The sequence below is a fragment of the Panulirus ornatus genome, chromosome 56 (genome assembly GCF_036320965.1).
Source record: "Panulirus ornatus isolate Po-2019 chromosome 56, ASM3632096v1, whole genome shotgun sequence".
Lineage (NCBI taxonomy): Eukaryota > Metazoa > Arthropoda > Malacostraca > Decapoda > Palinuridae > Panulirus > Panulirus ornatus.
The window spans coordinates 15,946,161-15,969,400 of record NC_092279.1 but is presented as its reverse complement, the minus strand read 5'-3'; the positions used below and the strand labels follow the sequence as shown (position 1 = coordinate 15,969,400).

Sequence of the window (23,240 nt, the reverse complement as noted above, 5' to 3'; positions counted from 1 at the left end):
CACCGCTCCTTGCCCACCTCTCAATGTCAAGATCACCGTCTCCCCCCCTAAACACCCCAGGAACCTTGATATGAAGGCGCCTTTTTTTTTTTCTCTCAAGCTTCCCAGAGTCTTGGCATGAAGGTGACCTTCTTATCTCAAGCGCCTCAGAGCCTTAACGTAAATAAGGCCTTTGTCCAAACGCCCCAGACCCTGTACATGAAGGTCGTCCTCGACTCCCAAGCGTCCTAGAGCCTCTAACACGAAGTTCACCCTCTTTTCTCAAGCGTCCCAGAAGCTTGGAAGAGGAGGTCGGGCCATCTGCCTGATGAATGAGTGCCACTGAAGCCGTGCGGTGGAGCCCCCCCCTCACCGTGGCACCAGACACGTGACGTATGAGCTACGTTAACGTGATAGCCCAGAGGATGCACTGCCGAGCGAGCTGATGGCCCCCCTAACAACATGGCAGCCGACGACAGGGCCACTCAACACACACACAACAACATTGTCTGAAATAGAGTGTCTTTGATGGTATTAATTTTCTGCATCGCCGTCTGGAGAACGAGTGTATTATTCGCACAGGACGGCACCTTGGGTAGAGTGACGCCCTGCCAAGAGGACGTCTATCACCGTCCTATCTTGGGTCGAACTGCCTTGCCAGGGGATACCACCCCAGCACCACCACCACTACCACTGCGCCCTTCCCCCGGTGACCACCAGCGAGGGGCCAGCCAGGCCTTAGGAGAGTCGCTGTCTGGAGGAGGAGTGGAAGGAGGAAGTGAGAGGACTACTGCTGTATTGTTGCGGGAGGGGTTGGAAGGCATGCGGGCGGGAGTGTGGTGCTGCCGCCGTGGTAGTCAAGATGACTTGGAATTACTTCCCTGACCACAGCTCCGTCAGTTAAACCATTACGTCTCGTTAAACAGCTGTTGGCGAGGAGACCTCCGTCTCTCTCTCTCTCTCTCTCTCTCTCTCTCTCTCTCTCTCTCTCTCTCTCTCTCTCTCTCTCTCTCTCTCTCTCTCTCTCTCTCTCTCTCTCTCTCTCTCTCTCTCTCTCTCTCTGGTGGGGTCGAGGTGAAGTTGATGGGGGTTGGCAGGCGGAGATGATCCACGGTCTGTCCTCGCTAGTAATATTGTGGGAGGGGAAGAGGACGAAGTGGACAATTTGCATGTGGCTGGTGTGTGTGTGTGTGTGTGTGTCCAGACTTGGGTGCCAGGAGGTCCAAGAGTGACACCCCCGGCATTGGCCCTCTGGTGCCAAGAAGTAGAGACTTGTGGCATGCAACTGGTGTCTGACCCTCCCCTCCCCCGACCATCCTACCCAGGGGAGGCGGGGTCCCGGGCCTGCGTCGCGGGATGTCTTCTCCACGTCGCCGCCTCTAGCAATCCCGGGGCGAGAAAGATCTCTCTCTCTCTCTCTCTCTCTCTCTCTCTCTCTCTCTCTCTCTCTCTCTCTCTCTCTCTCTCTCTCTCTCTCTCTCTCTCTCTCTCCTCAGGCAACACTCACTCTCTCTAGCCTGGATAGGATCATTATTTTTCTTCACTCCCTCATCTTAGCTTCGTTTTTCGATGATGTACTATAGGTACTACGACACATATTACATCCTGGTTGGAGGTACAGCCTCTCGTATTGTAACCACTGTATTTCTCCTCCTTCCAGGGAGATGGTATGAGCTAGTGTGTGTGCAAGTGGGAAAAGAAAATATATATATATATATCTGTGCCGAGAGCTTTGAGTGTTGAGCGCTGTGTGTCCCCTCAACTGACCATGCACGAGTGAATTAACCTGTGTCTTGGAAAAAGAAGAAGAAGGAAATATATACAAAGTGCGTCACGGTTCTTGCGTGCAGGAGGCCCTTACGTGCACGCAGATTTGCCGCCAAGGGAGGTGATGAGGCAGGCTACCTCGCTCCCGGCTCCCCTCCACGTCATAGGTGAGTACAGTCTGTTGTTTCCTTAGGGTTTCCTCCTTCCTGTGGACTAGGGTGAGGCATAAGTCCACCGCGGGAGGTTAAGAAAAAGTGTTCCAGTATCTTTTACGGTAGGTTTGCCCTGTGGTGTATGTCATATAGCCTGTTGTTGTATACATATTTATATATTGGTCAGCAGGATGTATGATCGAAGAGTGTAGGTTCTTAACCACAATATTACCATATACACATGGTAGGTTTAAGCGTACTGGGTCATTCCACGTCTTGGACTGTTGCTGGCAATACTGAAGGTCTCTCAAAACCTGACAACGGGAGCAGGAAGTACCTTTTAAAGGAGGCATAAGTAAACAGAGAGGTACTGTTTATGAGTTATACCTGGTGACGACAGATCTTAATGTTACGGGGAGCTGTTGCATGTGTGGCTGCTCTGTCACAGCCACAGTCGTGCGACGACTGGTAACAAGCCTCGTAGCCACCACAGACATTACTTAAGAAGCAAATATGAGGAAAAAGGAAATGCTCGTAAAGTGAGTGACACCGGCTCACATCCGCCAAGGAAGACGTAAGTGGAGTTACCCTGGTAGTCACCTGCACTTCTGAGGTTCGGCAGGAGATACACTATCGGTCACGACCAGTACCGATGGCTTGATTCTTCTAAAGTTAGACCAACACCACAGTTGCCCTTGTGCGATGCACCTGACGCAGGAGCACACACACACACACACCCAGAGAACGGGACTTCTTAACACAGTTGCCCGTGCAGGGCTTTATACCTGGCTTGTCTTACGACACTAGAAATACAAGAAGCAGGAGAGCTTTTATGTTACGGATAGATGTGAGGATGGGAAATGAGGAACAGTGTACAGATAGGTTGAGGAGGTCAGTTGCCAAGGTAGATGAACCAGCATTCATAGTTCAGTCTTGCCGTCTTTTGCCCTCGTCTTCGATTCGTGGACTACACAGGCGAATGCATGTTGGTCATCACTATATAGCTATCTCCTATATACTATATAGTGTCATACAACACTTAAACGACATAGGTCGTGTACATAGTGAGGGCGTCTGCGATCTTAATTTTAACACCAGCAGAAGGCGTTAAAGATTTTTTTTACCCCTGGAGTGTTGGTGTTATGAATTACCCATGTAGTTACCCGGTAAATGATGACCTTATCCTCTTACGTAGGGTAAGTAATCTATACAGTGGTGATTAAGTTATGAAGACTAAGTGTTGTAGTAACTGGCACAGAGCAGCAGTTGGATGTATACTAACTTCTGTGTCCCTAACTTAGGAACGCGACAGTGGAGGGACTGTCGAAATTTTACAGGCCAACTTTATAATGACTGGCTGTACATTGGAAGCGACGGTAACGCCACTAGGTAATGAGAACTGTGAAAATTACTCGCTTCTTTTTTTTTTTTTCCCCTGTCATCACTGGGGAAAACGGGCATAGTCTTGGGCACTACCGGGGGACGCCACCTATGTAGCTGACGAGGGATCGAGAGCCGTGAGAATTAGAGTGGTGTGGTAGAATGACTCTACCACACACTCACACCTCCACCATCACCCTACCACACCCACACACCACCACCATCACCCTACCACACCAACACACCACCACCATTACCCAACCACACCACACACAGCACCACCATCACCCTACCACACCACGCACACTACCATTACCCTACCACGCCACCCACCACCCTACCACACCCACACACCACCACCATCACCCTACCACACCACACACACCACCACTATCACCCTACCACACCACGCACACTACCATTACCCTACCACACCACCCACCACCCTACCACACCCACACACCACCACCATTACCCCTACCACACCACCACCATCACCCCTACCACACCACACACCACCACCATCACCCCTACCACACCACACACCACCACCATTACCCCTACCACACCACACACCTCCACCATCACCCTACCACACCACACACCACCACCCTACCACACCACACACCACCACCCTACCACACCACACACCACCACCATCACCCTACCACAGCTACCATCGCCACACCCACAATTGTACCACATAGCTGTACCCTCCCACCTGGATCACGTAAATTACTAATTGCATACATAAGTTAACTAACTAGAAGATAACCGGATTAACATTATACTGTCTTAATTTAGATTAAATTTTGGGAGAGTCAGTGAGGTGTGTCTAGGTGAACAGCAGGTGGGAGAGGTTCTGGGCGGCAACCTTGCATCATTAATGTGGTTCCTGTTCCACCTGGGCACACGACCTCCTCCCAGCTGTTGCTGCCACCACTGCAAGCGGGAGAGGCTTACCACCCTGGCTGTAGTTGGTGTGGGCGGCCTCCCGTGGTTCTGGTGGTGCGGGCGGCCACCCGTGGTTCTGGTGGTGCGGGCGGCCACCCGTGGTTCTGGTGGTGTGGGCGGCCGCCCGTGGTTCTGGTGGTGTGGGCGGCCACCCGTGGTTCTGGTGGTGTGGGCGGCCACCCGTGGTTCTAGTGGTGCGGGCGGCCACCCGTGGTTCTGGTGGTGCGGGCGGCCACCCGTGCTCCGAATGAGGTGGGTGGTCGGTCGTTGCTGTGGCAGGTGTTGAGGGCGGCACACTCTCCTGGCAGGTGTTGAGGGGATGGATCACATGGTGCACCACAGTTAGGGAAACATTGAACACTTTACTACGCTGCGTACGTTCCATTCTGAACAGAGGAACAGTGAGTATATATATATATATATATATATATATATATATATATATATATATATATATATATATATATATATATATATATATATATATATATAGACTTATTTCCCTTATACCTTGTTATCAGGGGATACACTAGGCACCAGTTACTTCAGGTAACAGTCACCCTCTCCTGATACCCTGGTATAAGGAGACGAACGAAGCACCAGTTAACTCCAGCTGGTATCAGAGCCCTGATAACCTGGTATGAGGAGACAAACAAGGCGCCAGTCACTTCAGCAGGAGCAGCACGACCAGTTGGTCAGTTCAGCGGCGAAATGGTTAGTTTAATGACTTTGTTCACCTGTAAAATTGTTCATGTAATTACCAGCGTCAGAATGAAATTGTTCATCAAATTACTGGGTTTTAGCAGCGAGGCCTGCTACCGGTCCAGGTGGCTGGTTGCTACCGGTCCAGGTGGCTGGTTGCTACCGGTCCAGGTGGCTGGTTGCTACCGGTCCAGGTGGCTGGTTGCTACCGGTCCAGGTGGCTGGCTGCTACCGGCCCAGGTGGCTGGCTGCTACCGGTCCAGATGGCTACTACCAGTCCAGGTGGATGCTATCGGTCCAGGTGGATAGTACTGGTCCAGTGGGATATAACTGGTCCAGGTGGATTCTACCGGTCCAGGTGGATATTGCTGTTCCAGGTGGATACTATCGGTCCAGGGAGATACAGCCTTGCCTAGTGGATACTTGTGGTCCAGGTGGATACTTGTGGTCCAGGTGGATGTATATAGTGGAGTCATGTGGGTGCTTCAGGCCTCGGAGGGATCCATGTGGTGCCCCGGGCGGGTGTACATGTGGATGTGAATGGATGTTCTAACTAGTGGTCAACACACACACGCACATTCTCTCTCTCTCTCTCTCTCTCTCTCTCTCTCTCTCTCTCTCTCTCTCTCTCTCTCTCTCTCTCACCTGGCTTCCCCCCGTCCCTTCCAAACATGGTAATTATGCCCTGTCACAATTTCCTGTCTGTGCCTCGAAGTTTGGAGGTGGAGAGGGGAGAGAGAGAGAGAGAGAGAGAGAGAGAGAGAGAGAGAGAGAGAGAGAGAGAGAGAGAGAGAGAGAGAGAGAGAGAGAGAAGAGGGAGGGGTGATAAACGGAAGAATAAGGGGAGGAGGAGGGGTGGTTGTAGTCATTGGTGCTGGCAGCCGCCAGTCATAGGGACTGGAGGAGGGAAGGAGGGAGGGGTGGGCAGTGCCACCAGTCACAGGGGGCAAGGGAGGGGAAATGCCGCCACCAGTCAGAGGGGCTGCGGAGGGGGAGGACGACGAGGAGGAGGAGGAGGAGGAGGTCACGTCGAACGGGTGACTGTCAGGGGCAGATAAGCGGGCGGCAATCGGAGGCTGTAATTCCTTATCAATGCGGAGCCGGTGTTTGTGTTCTGGTCATAATGAGGACACTAATTCCCTGCACTAATTACCCTGCCAATATTCAGGAGCCGAGGCCAGAATAGGATGTGCGCGAGGGCGTCGATAACACAGATAACGGACACCCCCCCCGTGGACCCGGTTATCATTATCCCCTACGCCTTACACATTCATGGGGGGACCGATCACAACACGGTGGCCGCCGTGTCCCCGGCCGAATGTGTGATGTTCCCTGATGTTTTCATGGACGGTGTTGAATGATGTATGCCCGCCCGCCTGCCGGCCGGCCCTCCACACGCCAATGGCGCCTCCTGAAGTGTTAATTCCGGCTGGTGTTCTCGTGCATCGATAACCTCCATATTGCAGGGTCGTACTGAAAATTCGTGTCGACGGACGTGTCGCTGGGATATTGATGCGGGTGAGCGGGATGCCTAATTGACGGGCAGGAATGTGTAGGAGGCATCCGGGCTTTACTGTGGTGTTAAGGCACTTTTGATCTCCCGCGCCCGCACCGAGCCGTTCTACCACGTTGCTGGTGGTGGTGGTGGTGGGTGAGGGACAGTCATGACCAGGAGAATCCTGTGGCGCTACAGAATCAGTGGCACTCTAATTTGAATGAGGGAGACGTGGCACAAGGTCCGTCGGAAGGTACATGGGGGCGTTGTCCACCCATTCAGTTAAGCAGCTACAGCTACCGGGCCAGTAACAGGTGTCACGTATATATTATCGTCTCACATCTGTTCCACACGTGCAGTGACACGTGTGTCGTTCGGGAGTGTTGCTGAGGGAGTGTTGTACCCGAGGTCGCCGCGCGAGAGTGCACGGATCTACGACGGAGGCTGTAAGAGAGGCGAAGACAAACACAGATTGCCTTAGCTTTTTGACCCCTTTGAGCACGAGTTTGCCACGGATGAGGTCGGGTTTACGACCCCTTGAACACTACTTATTTCCGACCCTTGGGCACAACGTTACGATCCTCGAGCACGATGTTACGATCCCTGAGCACGATGTTACGATCCTTGAGCACGACGTTACGATCCTTGAGCACAACGTTACGATCCTTGAACACGACGTTACGATCCTTGAGCACGACGTTACGATCATTGAGCACAACGTTACGATCCTTGAACACGACAGTGCGACCATCGAAGATGACGATTCGACCCTTGAATAAGACAGTACGACCCATGAGCACGACGTTGCAATCCCTAGGCTACGATAGTGTAATTCTGGAACTCAGCTGATGTGTTATTATGAGGCATATTACCTAGGCAGTGTGGTAGAGGGTCCTGATAGTATGGTAGTTAAGGGCCCAGGTAAGGTCCGTGCAGTATAGTAGTTAAAAGCCCAGGTAAGGTTCGTGTAGTATGGTAGTGAGGGGCCCCAGGTAGTGTGGTAGTGGAGGACTAGGGATCTTGCTTTAATAATGTGGTGGTAGTGGATAAGTTTGGCGTCCGGAGCCCTGGTAAAGTCCCGGGCAGTGAGGGATCCAGGACCCTGCTAATGAGGCAGTACCCCCTTGTATTACAATAGGAGGACCCCCCCTTTGTATGAGGGGAATGGGAGGGGAGGCCTTGTACTGCAGTATTAGAGGCTTCGATGATGGCAGGGATGAAGACTTGAAGTACACCAGTAGGCCCCATCCTCGAAGAGGGGGAAGGGCCCTCTTATACAGTGGTAGGGGGCCTTAGTAGTGGAGACCCTCGTGGTATAGTGATGATGACGCTGGTCGTGGTTTTAAAGTCAGGAATAGAAATAAATGACCCTGGGCCAGATAATGACTCTCCCTCCCTCCCTCCCTCAGGGTTACTTGGCCCAAGTACTCTGCAAGACTCCCTCCCTCCGTCCCTTCCTCCTCGGGCGGGTCGAGGCTTTGAGTTATAGCCAGACGCCCGTTGCTCACTCCACCGCTGAATAACCCACTCCCGCCGCCGTCCTTAATAATTCTTGTCCTCCTTCCTCCTCCCTCCTCCCTCCCTCAGGGTTACTTGGCCCAAGTACTCTGCAAGACTCCCTCCCTCCGTCCCTTCCTCCTCGGGCGGGTCGAGGCTTTGAGTTATAGCCAGACGCCCGTTGCTCACTCCACCGCTGAATAACCCACTCCCGCCGCCGTCCTTAATAATTCTTGTCCTCCTTCCTCCTCCCTCCTCCCTCCCTCCCTCCCTCCCTCCCTCCTCCCTCCCTCAGGGTTACTTGGCCCAAGTACTCTGCAAGACTCCCTCCCTCCGTCCCTTCCTCCTCGGGCGGGTCGAGGCTTTGAGTTATAGCCAGACGCCCGTTGCTCACTCCACCGCTGAATAACCCACTCCCGCCGCCGTCCTTAATAATTCTTGTCCTCCTTCCTCCTCCCTCCTCCCTCCCTCAGGGTTACTTGGCCCAAGTACTCTGCAAGACTCCCTCCCTCCGTCCCTTCCTCCTCGGGCGGGTCGAGGCTTTGAGTTATAGCCAGACGCCCGTTGCTCACTCCACCGCTGAATAACCCACTCCCGCCGCCGTCCTTAATAATTCTTGTCCTCCTTCCTCCTCCCTCCTCCCTCCCTCAGGGTTACTTGGCCCAAGTACTCTGCAAGACTCCCTCCCTCCGTCCCTTCCTCCTCGGGCGGGTCGAGGCTTTGAGTTATAGCCAGACGCCCGTTGCTCACTCCACCGCTGAATAACCCACTCCCGCCGCCGTCCTTAATAATTCTTGTCCTCCTTCCTCCTCCCTCCTCCCTCCCTCCCTCAGGGTTACTTGGCCCAAGTACTCTGCAAGACTCCCTCCCTCCGTCCCTTCCTCCTCGGGCGGGTCGAGGCTTTGAGTTATAGCCAGACGCCCGTTGCTCACTCCACCGCTGAATAACCCACTCCCGCCGCCGTCCTTAATAATTCTTGTCCTCCTTCCTCCTCCCTCCTCCCTCCCTCCCTCCCTCCTCCCTCCCTCAGGGTTACTTGGCCCAAGTACTCTGCAAGACTCCCTCCCTCCGTCCCTTCCTCCTCGGGCGGGTCGAGGCTTTGAGTTATAGCCAGACGCCCGTTGCTCACTCCACCGCTGAATAACCCACTCCCGCCGCCGTCCTTAATAATTCTTGTCCTCCTTCCTCCTCCCTCCTCCCTCCCTCAGGGTTACTTGGCCCAAGTACTCTGCAAGACTCCCTCCCTCCGTCCCTTCCTCCTCGGGCGGGTCGAGGCTTTGAGTTATAGCCAGACGCCCGTTGCTCACTCCACCGCTGAATAACCCACTCCCGCCGCCGTCCTTAATAATTCTTGTCCTCCTTCCTCCTCCCTCCTCCCTCCCTCCCTCAGGGTTACTTGGCCCAAGTACTCTGCAAGACTCCCTCCCTCCGTCCCTTCCTCCTCGGGCGGGTCGAGGCTTTGAGTTATAGCCAGACGCCCGTTGCTCACTCCACCGCTGAATAACCCACTCCCGCCGCCGTCCTTAATAATTCTTGTCCTCCTTCCTCCTCCCTCCTCCCTCCCTCAGGGTTACTTGGCCCAAGTACTCTGCAAGACTCCCTCCCTCCGTCCCTTCCTCCTCGGGCGGGTCGAGGCTTTGAGTTATAGCCAGACGCCCGTTGCTCACTCCACCGCTGAATAACCCACTCCCGCCGCCGTCCTTAATAATTCTTGTCCTCCTTCCTCCTCCCTCCTCCCTCCCTCAGGGTTACTTGGCCCAAGTACTCTGCAAGACTCCCTCCCTCCGTCCCTTCCTCCTCGGGCGGGTCGAGGCTTTGAGTTATAGCCAGACGCCCGTTGCTCACTCCACCGCTGAATAACCCACTCCCGCCGCCGTCCTTAATAATTCTTGTCCTCCTTCCTCCTCCCTCCTCCCTCCCTCAGGGTTACTTGGCCCAAGTACTCTGCAAGACTCCCTCCCTCCGTCCCTTCCTCCTCGGGCGGGTCGAGGCTTTGAGTTATAGCCAGACGCCCGTTGCTCACTCCACCGCTGAATAACCCACTCCCGCCGCCGTCCTTAATAATTCTTGTCCTCCTTCCTCCTCCCTCCTCCCTCCCTCCCTCCCTCCTCCCTCCTCCCTCCCTCCCTCCCTCCCTCCTCCCTCCTCCCTCCCTCCCTCCCTCCCTCCCTCCTCCCTCCCTCCCTCCCTCCCTCCCTCCCTCCCTCCCTCCCTCCTCCCTCCCTCCCTCCCTCCCTCCCTCCCTCTCCCCGGTAGGGCCCCCAGGCTGACGACTTTATCTCCACTACGAACAGTTACTCCCACACTATTACTAGATGTTTCCCCATTCAGCTGGCGCGCGTGGCACCGCCCCAGGCACTCACCACGATCGATAACCACCTGAGAAGGTGGCACCGTTGTCAGTGTGCCACTACTACTACTACTACCACTGGGGGATGGAGAGTGCCACCACCACCACCACCATAGTGATGGAGAGTGCCACCACCATAGTGATGGAGAGTGCCCCCACCACCACCATAGTGATGGAAAGTGCCACCACCACTACCATAGTGATGGAGAGTGCCACCACCATAGTGATGGAGAATGCCCCCACCACCACCATAGTGATGGAGAGTGCCACCACCACCACCATAGTGATGGAGAGTGCCACCACCACCACCATAGTGATGGAGAGTGCCACCACCACCACCATAGTGATGGAGAATGCCCCCACCACCACCATAGTGATGGAGAGTGCCACCACCACCACCATAGTGATGGAGAGTGCCACCACCACCACCATAGTGATGGAGAGTGCCGTGAACACTACCATAGTGATGGAGAGTACCACCACCATAGTGATGGAGAGTGCCCCCACCGCCACCATAGTGATGGAGAGTACCGCCACCATCACCACCACCACAATATTGAGCCGTGCTCCCCTGCACGGTAATGAGAGGTGGCAATATCCAGCTGGGCCCAGGGCTTCTCACCCAGGCCTTCCAGTCATAAAGAGGAATTCCTGGAAATTCAAAATACGATTCATCAAGTTCCCGTGAAAGGTCCCTTTGATGACCTGGTTACCAGTGCATCTCCCTCCTCCTTCCCTCCTCCTCCTCATACCACCAGGGGGTTAGGGTTGGGGGGGCTTCTTTCATAGGTTTCAGAACCCCCCCTTTTACCCTCCTCCCCTCCCCTCCCCTCCCCTCCTCCCCTCCCCTCCACCCCATCAGCGTGGAGAGGTTCCAGATTTTTGTGCGAACTGACTGACTGACTGTCTGTCTCCAGGTGGCGGGGTCCGGGGGAAGCCATACTTACACCTGCCCTGAGTTTAAGTCATTATTATTATTATTATTATTATTATTATTATTATTATTATTATTATTATTATTATGATTATTATTATGATATTTATTATCATTATTATTATCATTAATTTTATTATTATTATTATTATTATTATTATTATTATTATTATTATTATTATGATATTTATTATCATTATTATTATCATTAATTTCATTATTATTATTATTATTATTATTATTATTATTATTATTATTATTGTTATTATTATTATTATTATTATTATTTTATTATTATTATTATTATCATTATCATTAATTTATTCATTTATTTTTAAACCGTAGTTGGAGGTCGCCTTTCCAGGCGCCCTGGGGAACCACTGGAGACCATGTTGAAGCTCGTCCTTCACACCTGGGCCAGTTCCGGGAGGCCTCAGGACGCGCGTCCTCTTGTGGTAGATAACCGTGGCGTGCGTCGTCGGGAGGTAGCTTTCTTCCCCTTTAGATTGGCAGGCGGAGGGACACGAGGGTCGGGTCTGGCCCAAGAAATAATTCCCGGGTCCAGAGGTGGAGCAGGCGGCCATGGTGATCCACACACCCACCTCCTGCTCCCGGGGGTCCTGCCCGACCTAACCTACCCCAGTCACATGTGCGCCAAATATTAACCCCGGCAGGTGAACGCTAGGCGAAGGATTCAACTCTCGCTCACATTTTACTATATACGCCGAGCGATAGGCTATCGCTGATGTGATAAGAATACAATTAATTAAAAACACAAGTCATATATATATATATACAGATCGTCGCATCTTCACTTAGGCAAGGGGGTTTCTCACCTTCCTTATATATATATATATATCATATTTCCAGTGACCACTGATAGTGTTGATATGTGGTATGGATCTCCGCCGTATTTGCATATAGCTAACCTAACCATGTTTTTGTATTTCACGTTCTGTTGTCCATTCGTTGCCCGACCTAGATAAAGACTTTAGTTCGTGATCGGGGCCTTAAACACTATATATATATATATATATATATATATATATATATATATATATATATATATATATATATATATATATATATATATATATATATATATATATTTAGAATTAGGTTTGGTGGAGCAGGGAGGACAAAAGTAGTCTGGGCGCCCGGGTGGAAGCAGCGATCGTCAATTGTTTTAAAATGAAGACGTCGATAAGGGGGGCGCGGTGTGAGACAAGGAGTGGCACCCCAGTAATATAATTCAATATGTGCAGCCAGGCAGCACGTGGCCCGCGGGCCCTTCGTCGGCGGTGTCGACAGCCGCCCAGAATTTTGTTATCTCTCCAATTTCCATTTTGTGGGCGGGCGACGAGCGGCAAGTAAGTGAATTTTGGCGTCGAAGTGACAACAGGAAAAGGGGTTGGGTGGGTGCTGGTGGGGTTGGGATGGTCCGCGCTTCCTCCCCTCCCCATCGCACTCTAACAATGGCGGGAATCAAGCCATGCCTCTTGCCTGCCCCACCGCCGCTGTGTAAGCCTCGACCCGCAGCATGATTATGTCAGGGGAGGAACCTCCTGCACGGGGGTGAGGAGGGAGAGGCTGCTCCTGTGCTACCTGCTGGTGCGGTGCCTCCCTCCCTACTGATTAACTCCACTGCTAGGTGGGAGACAGAGGTTCATACCAGCCACAGGTGGGTACCAGCGGGGACAGGTTAGGGCTTAGGGCGTACAAGTGTAAGTGAAGGGTAAGTGTGAGGGTTTGCAAGTGTGAGTTGAAGGTAAGTGTGAGACAGACAAGTGTGAGGGATGCTGCTGCTCCCGCTGCCGAGGCAGTAATCAACTCGTGGTGGGTAGCCAGGTTGGCTGTGATGGCAGAACCGCTGGATTACGGCCAGAAAATGCCTCGTGCTGATTGCTTTACGCTGTGGATGTTACCGGGATAGACTGCGTCAGTTTCCTGAGAGCCAGGTGAGGCTAGAGGCAGTGTTTCAGGCCCAGGTGAGGGTAGAGACAGTGTTTCAGGTGCAGGTGAGGGTAGAGGCAGTGTTTCAGGCGCAGGTGAGGGTAGAGACAGTGTTTCAGGTGCAGGTGAGGGTAGAGGCAGTGTTTCAGGCCCAGGTAAGGGTAGAGGCAGTGTTTCAGGCCCAGGTGAGGACAGGCAGTTTCAGGCTCAGAGGCCCGAGTATCTGCCGTAGGGTTAGGGATGGTCAGGGTCTGATGAAATATAGAGGCCTGGTGTTAACCTAGGAGTGTAGGCACGTATATATATATATATATATATATATATATATATATATATATATATATATATATATATATATATATATATATATATATATATATATATATATATATAAACGAAAAGACAGAGATATTAGGGTAACACGAAGGCTACAGAAGGCAGGAGTTACCGATGGGTAAGGTAACCTTCGTTGTGAATTAGACATAAACTGAAGAAGTGTTGTATACATTAGCCCTACAGGAAGGAGGGAGGAAGGGAGGGAGACACACCAGACGAAGCAGGAACCGACCTTGGAAGAGGAGAGAGTGAATGTCACTCCCCCACGTCAGAGGTGACGCGTGTTTGGTCAGTAAGTGATCCATGTTAGCGGTCGATTTGACGAATACGATTCCCACTAAGGCTTAATGTGGTGAGATTAACGACCGTATGACATGTTACTTTATATATGTGTGAGCCACACACTCTCGCTGAGCAGAGGCACACACACTTTCCCACACCTCCATGAATTGCCGATATATATATATATATATATATATATATATATATATATATATATATATATATATATATATATATATATATATATATATATATATATATATGACCCTGGCAGCACTGCAAAGTGTTTAAGTTAGGGAGGGATTAAAGGGCGAGAGTCGATGACAACACTGCAGACCACACATATCTCCCACGGATCGATTTTTTGCAACACTGCAGAAGTCACACACACACACACACACACACACACACACACACACACACACACACACACGTGTGTGTGTGCCTTCTACGCCACCACGTTTGGCAACACTGTAGCGTACACCACACGGTTAAACACAACTAATATTGAATGAAAAAAAATTTGTTCGAAACCAAACGTGCAAAAAAAAAAAAGGGAGGGGGGGGGGTAAATGAATAGCCTCACCCGTCCTACAATGTCCACGTTACCCGTCTCAACAGCCCAGTGAGGGAGGGGAAGGGGGGATGGGAAGAGGGGAGGGGGGATTGTGGAGGAGGGGAAGAGGGGAGGGGGGATTGTGGGGGAGGGGAAGGGGGGTAGGTGAGGGAGAAGGGAGGACGGGTGGTGGTGGTGGTGGTGTTATTTGACCGATCGCGGGGTCGGCCGAAATGGAGGCAATTTGCTTAAAATCTTTGTCGTGGAGCGAACGAGTGTCCGGCAGTTTATGAGGCTTCCCCGGGTAGTGGCGGCGGCCACTTGCCACTTACCGCTACGCCCTCGACAAAGGCGTTGCGTACATTTTCGGGCAGTTTTATTGAGCGCGTAATTCACGGTCGCTGAGCCGTGGTGGTGGGTGGTGGTGGGGGAGGAGGACTTCTCTCTCTCTCTCTCTCTCTCTCTCTCTCTCTCTCTCTCTCTCTCTCTCTCTCTCTCTCTCTCTCTCTCTCTCACTCACCTGCTGGTTTATTGCTTGGCTGCTCATGGTTAAGAGGAAGGTTTACAGTGGTGATTGGGATCTTGTTTACGTCTTGACAAGCCACCTCCCCTTTGAGGGCTACGGTACGACCCCCCGAGCGAGACGGGACGACCCTTGATCACGGCGTTGCAACGACCCTTGGCTCTATACGATTGCGTGATGTTTGGCCTTAACGTTATTATGCTCAAGGGTCGCTCAGTCGTAGTCAAGGGTCGCACCGTCGTACTCAAGGGTCGTATCGTCGTATCCATGGCTCGTAACCGTCGTGTGTGTGTCGTATGTCGTATCCATGGGTCGCACCGTCGTGTGCGAGTGTCGTACTGTCGTATCCATGGGTTATTCCGTCGTGCTTAAGGATCGTACCGTCGTACTCAGTGTGTTTGTCCGTTCTTACACTTTCGACGTGTGCTGAGGCCACTTTCGACGTGTGCTGAGGCACTCTAGCATATTCTGACACGCTCTGATGTGGCACTTGACACGGATAACTTCGCTTTGTTATAACCTGGTAGACTCCGACACACTCTGACGTGCTCTGGGATGCTTTGGCCCACTCTGGCGAGATCTGGTGCCATAGAACGTGCCCTTCCACCACCTCCTACTCAAATGACACACTCTTGACACACTCCTGGTACACCTTAGTTCCATCTCGACACCCTGACACGCTCTGACATTGTGTAACACACCCTGACGCGGCCCGTGACGCCGCACGATACACCACTTGACACAGTGCGACACCCAGTACACCCCCCTTCCCTTCAAGACACCTTGCGACACACCCTTGACACTTCCTGGCACAATGTGTCCCGGCTCTCGACACGGTCCGACACGTCCCGCCAGTTAATTACCGGTCGGGTGTAAATCATTGGCCATCAATATGTGTCGTGTGGCCGAGATACAATTATGTCCAACTCAGACACAACTCCGGCCACCAGATTCATCGGGCCATTTATCTGGCCGCTGGCAGAGGAATTTTGATTAAATCATCATTAAATTGTGATGAAATGATTGGCCGGGAGTTAAATATGTCGGCGTGGCTGGCAGTTGAATATGTTGCCGTGTTTAGCGGTTCGTAATTAACGCGTAGGAACTTTTCCCGGAGGCCCTCCCTCCCTCTCTCCTTCCTTCCCTCCCAACCCTCTCCCTCCCACACACACACACACACACACATCAGATATTCAGTGGGAACTTTTCCCTCCAAAAGTACTTCCAAGCCAGTTTTTTTTTCCGTGTCCACTTAAAAAAAAGAAAAAGTGATAGAGCGCTTGATCCAGCCAACGAGAAAAGTTTAATTGGGCCTCGACGGACAGTCTCCTCGTTAGGCCGTATTACTCGTGTGGGAAGGTTTGGTGGAGAGTATAAGCATGTGTATGTGGTGGGTGAAGGGGGGACGACCCGCTCCTCCTCCAGGCAGACGGGGAGCTGGGAGAGGCGGTGAAGGACGGAACGCCCCCCTCCCCTCACACCACATCTCCGACGATATCAGGATTTCCTCTCTTGATGAGGCAAATGGTTGTGCGTCTTTGGGTCGTTTTGACCCGACGAGCCACGAAGCGCAGCCGAAATCGTGGATGAAATGTTTATACGATTCGTGAGAGGTCTTGTGTGGGGATCAGACTGAGGCCGTGACAGATTCAGCTCTTATGGTGCTGGGGGATGGCACAGCGGTTGTGGTGAGGTCACCTCATACCACAGGGGATGGGAGAGGGGAGTGAAGATGAGTGTCCCTCTCCTCAGGTTTATGAGGGCCTCACCAGGTTGAGGCAGACCACCCCCCACCACCACCTCACCCTCAGCACTCATCAGACTCCAAGTGTCTACCGTGTGCTTTTAAGCCTCAGTGGTTGACACCCTCTGATCTGCCACTAGCAGTGTGTCAGCTGGAGCTGTCATCCACTGGTGAAGCCACCAGCAGTGTGTTACCTGGGGCTGTCATCCACTAGTGATGGGTCGTGATGTCTGGATGAGGTGTCACCCGGCACTGCTGGGACACCAGGACCGTCCCCAACACTACACAGGCAATGAACCACTGCCACAGAGGCATCCTTACCACCACCATCACCACAAGGCTTTACTCCCACCTCACCTTACCTTACCTCCACCATCCCCTTCCCGACGCTGACCCACACCCCTGGTTGCCCCTGCGTCCTCCTGCTGGGGGCTTCACTGGCACCAGGCGCCACATTACGACATTAGAGGTCAGCCATAAAGTCTAGCCATTTCTCTGGCTCTCCGTCAGGGTCGTGAGAGTCTCTTTCAGGCTCTCCGTTAGGGTCGGGAGGCACTTGCCCTCCGTCATGAGGTATTTGCATGCCTCCCTGTCAGCTCCCCCGCCTCTCATTCACACGAGAGGGAGGGTAACTTAATGCTTCCCCGCGTACTTGGGACATCTCTCTCTCTCTCTCTTTTGTTACTGTGTCTAAGGCTATGTCTCCCGCTGGGTGTGTTGTCTCGGGGAGTGGGTTGCGAGGGAACGTGTATATCTTGCTAGAGTGTGTGGGAAAGTGTTGTGAGAAGGTGTCGTCTAGGGTGCGTGTTCGGTGGATGTATTGCGGATGTATGTGCGTGGGGATGTGTTGTGTGGGTGTATGTTGTGCGGATGTGTCGCATGGTTTTTTTTTTTTTTTCAGTGAGGAAGGGGCTGGCCTGCAGGAGGAGGTGATGAGGACTGGTCTGCAGGAGGAGGTAGTTAGGACTGGCCTGCAGGAGACCCATAGAGGGATTGCTTGAGTGAAGCAGAACACCTGGCCTCCTGTAGGTTGTAACTCAAGTTCCCCACTCGACCTTCTCTGTTGGCTCTTTTGTGCTTCCTTGAGAACGGTGACCAATCTTGAGAACCATACGGTAGTGTTGGCCGTACGGATAATGTGAACAGCTGTTTTGTCCATGAATTTTAATGCAATTCTAATATTTACTTGCAGGGGAGAGTTTTACACTCGTGTTGCCCCCGTCTCTGAGCCTTGTATATGTGTACCATGTATTTAATTCCATTTGTGTATGCACAAACACACACACACACACACACACACACACACACACACACACACATACACACACACACACACACCTACCTTCCTAAACCAGGTACCTATTTATCTGCCAGCTCCGAGGGAAGGATGAACACCTGGGTTAACTGTGGGCCGACTGCTACGCCCAGGAATAAAACTCATGCTGACTTATGGTCAGTAATGGTAACCACTATACCACGGAGGCCCGTATGATTACCTGGTTATACAGTACGGGGAGGGACTCGTGGAGCCCCCCATCTCTTGAATACTCTCCACTATCATAGACCCTCTGAAATATATGTATGCTGTCTTTCTTCACCATGTACTCACTCACTTACCAGTCACCCCACATTCGTCCCTCAGTGTTTCATACATTCATGGTCGTCCTTGATGTCACCGGACTCCCCTCCTCTTGAGGCCACACCACCGGTGAGGAGCCACCTTAAACGAGGCTGTATCTCCGTCAGTGGACGACACAGTGAACGGTGCCGTTAATAAAGCTCACCGCTTCAGAGGAGTCGGTCGTGCCTCTGCTACTGAGTGTAGCGCATCTTTGGACTACAGGAGCTCTTAGGGAAAAAGGGTGTCCTGGGTGTAAGATCCGGTTCATTTAAAGAAAGGAAAAAAAAAGAAAAGAGACGGTCCTCAGGTAATTATGAACACTCAAAAGTTTCGTCTTGGGTCAGAAACGCGGAGGAGGTGGCACCTCGTGTGTCAGGAGGTTGGGTTCCCTGGTGCGTGTGTGTGTGTGTCATGCGATCCGCCGTGCATTAGGCCGTCGAGTGAGAGACGGGTAAGAAGAGACGTTTAATGTGATCAGATGACGCTAGTAAGGGACTAGTGGTACGAGGCGAGGTTATGGCACTGCGTCCTCCAGCAGGCGGACTTGGCCGACGCTGGCACTACATGCCGGTGCTACAGGAGCAAGTCCTCTCTTCTATTGTAGTTACGTAGAAAATACATCATATGTAGTGAGTTGATAACGTGATAATCGCGAAGCTTCAAACCCCCGTCATGGGGTTAGCGGGTTGATGCCGAGCGAGTAGGTCCTCCGCGATGTCTGAGAAATGATGAGAGATGATGCGAGTTGATGTGGCAGGAGCGTTCCTCCCTCCCACCCTCCCACCTTGCCCTCGTGTGATGCCGCCGACGGGGGGTTGACGTTGCATCCAATCGTGCGTCAGGCGGAGCTGATGAGGTGAGACGGCCCGTGGTGGGCGGAGGCTGAGGGGTATGGGAAGGAGGGGGAGGAGGAGGAGGAGGAGGATGCACTGTGGCCCCCCCCCCCTCCTCTTCCACCACTGCCACCAGGAGGGGATCTCCTCCCTCCTTCCCCTCCGCCTCCCTTCCATGACCCACATGCCCCCTAGGCGGCCCTTACCCCCCTCCCCCTTCCCTCTCCCCTTCCTCCAGCAGCCTCACTACCGGAACAAAACAAGTCCATCGGCCTGATTGCACCGCCTACAGCAGGGGGACCCGGCCGCCGAGGCCACCGGCCACCTTCCTGAAGCGGACCTGCCCTCCAGTCCCGCGTCCCTGGCACACCCTCGGCTCCCCTGTGCACGGCCAGGGTTGGACGGCGCCTTTGCCCCTAGTTTGGGAGCTCAGCGCGTCTGTTCTACACACAGCCAGAGCTAAACGTCTGTGCCACAAGGATGCACATCTGTTCTGTACGCAGCCAGAGCTGGACGTCTCTACCACAGTCTGGTAGCACGGCTGCTCTGTATACAGCCAGAAGTAGACGTCTGTGCCACAGTCTGGTCGCACGGCTGCTCTGTATACAGCCAGAAGTAGACGTCTGTGCCACACGGCTACACGACTGTTCTGTGCACATCCAGAACTGGAATCCCATGTAGCAAAAAAAAAAAAGAGAAAAAAAATATATATATGAATGCGTCGTGTCATGAATCACTCCTGGTTACGGCCCATGGGTCACCAATAACCCGGGGTAAGTTATTACACAGTGTGGGGCAGCCGCGCGTACCTCCTGCCCCTCCTCCTGCTCGGGCAGGGACTTGACTGTGCCGCTGAACGTTCCAGCTGTTCTGAGGTGTTCTCTCTCGTATGTGTGTGTGTGTGTGTGTGTGTGTGTGTGTATGTTTCTTTTACTAGATATGAATGTCTTTGTCTCCTTCCTCTCTCTCTCTCTCTCTCTCTCTCTCTCTCTCTCTCTCTCTCTCTCTCTCTCTCTCTCTCTCTCTCTCTCTCTCCCCCCCCCCCCGCCATTGCCCACACAGTGTTCAATTAGCGCCTCCACTTTTTTTCTTCTCTCCAAGCCCGTCCCCCTAATCATAGTCAAACGACTCCCTCGGATCCCATTAAGATTCTCTTACTGGTGTCATTAACTCGAGGCTGTGCCATTACTCCTCCTCCTTCTCCTGCTGCTGCTGCTGCTGCTCTTATATGTTCCATCCACCACTAGTTCATCCTCCTGTCGCCCTGACCCATCGCCACTCCGCTACGGTGCTTCTGTCATTCCGTTACCCCTCTCCCTCCTCCTCCTCCTCCTCCTCCATCCATCATTCCTCTTCCTCCTCTCCTCCTCCTCCTCCTCCAGCAACATTTATCTCTATAACTCCTAAAACCTGCGAGTATCTTGGAAAAGGTGGGTATAAAGCCATCGACTCGCCTCTCCTCCTCCTCCTCCTCCTCTTTTCTCCTTCCTCTTGATAAAAATCTGTTTCACCTCGACGCAATCCATTTGTCAGCCTCAGCTGGCTGTCTCCGAGCCTCCGCAGGGGAGGACCTGCCCAGGGGTGATCATCCCCTTGTTGGTGGTGGGCTGGGGGTTGGGTGTGCTAGGTAAGGGGGAGGACCCCCATGAGGCCAGCAGTGTAGGGCTTAGGGTAGGGCGACATCCAAGGGGTCCTAGAGAAACATTAGGGCAGGATGGAGTAACTTAGATGGAGTTCAGGGCCAGTGTGGTTCCTAGGGCACGTAGAGGAACCGGGACGAGCTTATGGGACCTAGATAGACCTGGTGACCATAAGGAAGGGTCCCTGGAGGCTCAGAGGCAATATTAGGGACAGGCTTAAGGGGGACCTGAGGTCCGAGACCCCCAGGACAAGCATGGGTGTCCAGGAAAAGCTGAGAAATTTGAAAAGATTTCTTAACTAGTTTGGCGAGCCCTGAGGGCAATCACGGGGACCTCGGGGCCAGCAAGACCTTCATAAGGGATCTCCGGGCAACCCAATGAATAACTTTAGACCGAGGGGGAAACAACAGGGATCCCATAGCGTCCCTCGGATTAACCCAAGGGGGGCCCCGCAGAGAGAGAATATTCAGGACCATTTGACGTGCATGGAGCGCGCCGCCGCGCCGCCCCCTCCTCCTACGTGCACTGATAGTGACCAAAGTGGAGGATGGGGGATGAAGGGGGGTGGCGTTGTTGATGCGTGGTCCAGTGGCACCAGCGAGGGGTTGGGGGACGGAAGAGGTCCGGATTGGCCCTGCTTGCCGAGAAATCCCCTCCCTCCTCCCACACGGAAACTCCGGGAGTAGGTTAAGGGGCGGGGGTGAGGGGGGATAGTCCAGCCTGCCCCGGCTACAGATATATAAATAGTGATGTTGTGTGCGTGAGGGGCGTGGCGACGGCCCAATTTGCTCTTTTATAAGGCTAGTGGAGGTTACCCCCCTTCCCACGTCCTTCATCCAAGCTGGGTTACCCGCTCCCTGTCGCACCCCACCGCCCCGCCCCGCCCCGCTCCGCCCCGCCCCGCCCCCAGCCCAAATATGACTTTTTGTCGGAGGGAAATGGGAGGTGGGGGGTTGGAGGAGGCCGTCGTGTGTCTCAATCCATCGTGTACCCCCTCCCCTCACCTCCCCTCCCCTCACCTCCCCTCCCCTCACCTCCCTCCCCTCCCCCCCATCTCTCCCTTTCTTCTAGCGAGGTTAGCTGTGCTTTGTTTACCTAATGGCCAGATTAACATGATTTAAAGGGCCGTTGAGAGAACTTTTGTGACGGGAGCAGGTGCACGGAAGACCTACCTGGCCCTCGTGAATGAAGCGCCTGCCTTCATGGACAGTGAAGCATGTTCGTGGATGTCGACTGTGTAAATATACACGTGTACACACACACACACACACACACACACACACACACACACACACACACACACACATGCCTACACATACCTGTATTTGCATACGTGTGTGTGTGTGTGTGTGTGTGTGTGTGTGTGTGTGTGTGTGTGTGTGTGTGTGTGAGGCTTTGCGTACGTACAGGTGTTGCTGTAATGTAAATTCTGTTTAAGACATAACTGACGCTGCCTTTAGCTTGTGACATCTGGTGACTGACGAAGGAGAGGAAGATAGGGCATGACTGTGCACCGCCTGGTGGTGGCGAGGCTACAGCAGACCTCCTCCTGGTCTACAGCAGAGCAGGAGGTAGCGTCCCATGGCCACCAGCAGACCTCCTCCTGGTCTACAGCAGAGCAGGAGGTAGCGTCCCATGGCCACCAGCAGCAGACCTTCTCCTGGTCTACAGCAGAGCAGGAGGTAGCGTCCCATGGCCACCAGCAGCAGACCTCCTCCTGGTCTACAGCAGAGCAGGAGGTAGCGTCCCATGGCCACCAGCAGCAGACCTTCTCCTGGTCTACAGCAGAGCAGGAGGTAGCGTCCCATGGCCACCAGCAGCAGACCTCCTCCCGGTCTACAGCAGAGCAGGAGGTAGCGTCCCATGGCCACCAGCAGCAGACCTCCTCCTGGTCTACAGCAGGGTTTCCTTCCCTTATCGTCGCGTTTTCTCAACTATGATTTGAATCTTCGTTCCTGTCTTGCCGGAGAACAAATGTTTCTTTATGCAGATGATGGAGGGACCAGTAGATTACGCACTGACAGTATGATTGAACGTAGCAGACAATGATTCTGTGAACCACGCAGCTCTCTTCCTTAAACAGCCCTGGCACTACGTCCAATCTTGGCAGCAAATCTTGGTGTTCACCTTTTTTGTAAACAAATCCTATCTTTGCGTCGTGTGATTTACGCTTTCCTAATATTGGTTGGCAATAATGTGGTCGGCATCCGTTTTCATCAGTGGTGCCTATCCTAGGGCGTCCCGCTCACGTCAGCTCACAGGGGAAACGCGTCTCGTGTGTTTATAATCTGGTTCGTGATGGTGCGCATGAAGCTTGGAGCCTCCCAGCGACGTGGTGTGGCGGTGAGGTGCTACGTCATACGGTACGTAAGTGGAGGACCAGATGTTGCCGGGTCTCTCTTGTGTTGTCGGGTCACAGGAACGCCCGCAGGTGGTTCCAGGTCCCCCGGCAGGACCGTCTGAGTCTGCGTGTATCTTGGAGGTGGGGCTGCCGAGGCACGCCCTAAGTCAGGGGTGAGGGGGGGACGGCTTGGGCACGTCC

The 23,240-nt window shown here is 53.0% G+C and overlaps 1 protein-coding gene across 12 annotated transcripts in view; it reads left to right on the top strand.

Annotated features, from left to right (window-relative positions):
• LOC139765935 (cell adhesion molecule Dscam1-like) overlaps positions 1–23,240 on the top strand; it is a 301,572-nt gene that overhangs the window by 11,631 nt on the left and 266,701 nt on the right. For all 12 annotated transcript variants that reach the window (XR_011716761.1, XR_011716762.1, XR_011716760.1 and 9 more), the window contains exon 2: positions 1,640–1,913. Coding sequence is in view for 9 of the 12 variants with exons in the window: in XM_071693916.1 (XP_071550017.1) it covers positions 1,871–1,913 (43 nt within the window). In the remaining 3 variants the exon portion in view is untranslated. The remainder of the gene's footprint in view (positions 1–1,639; positions 1,914–23,240) is intronic.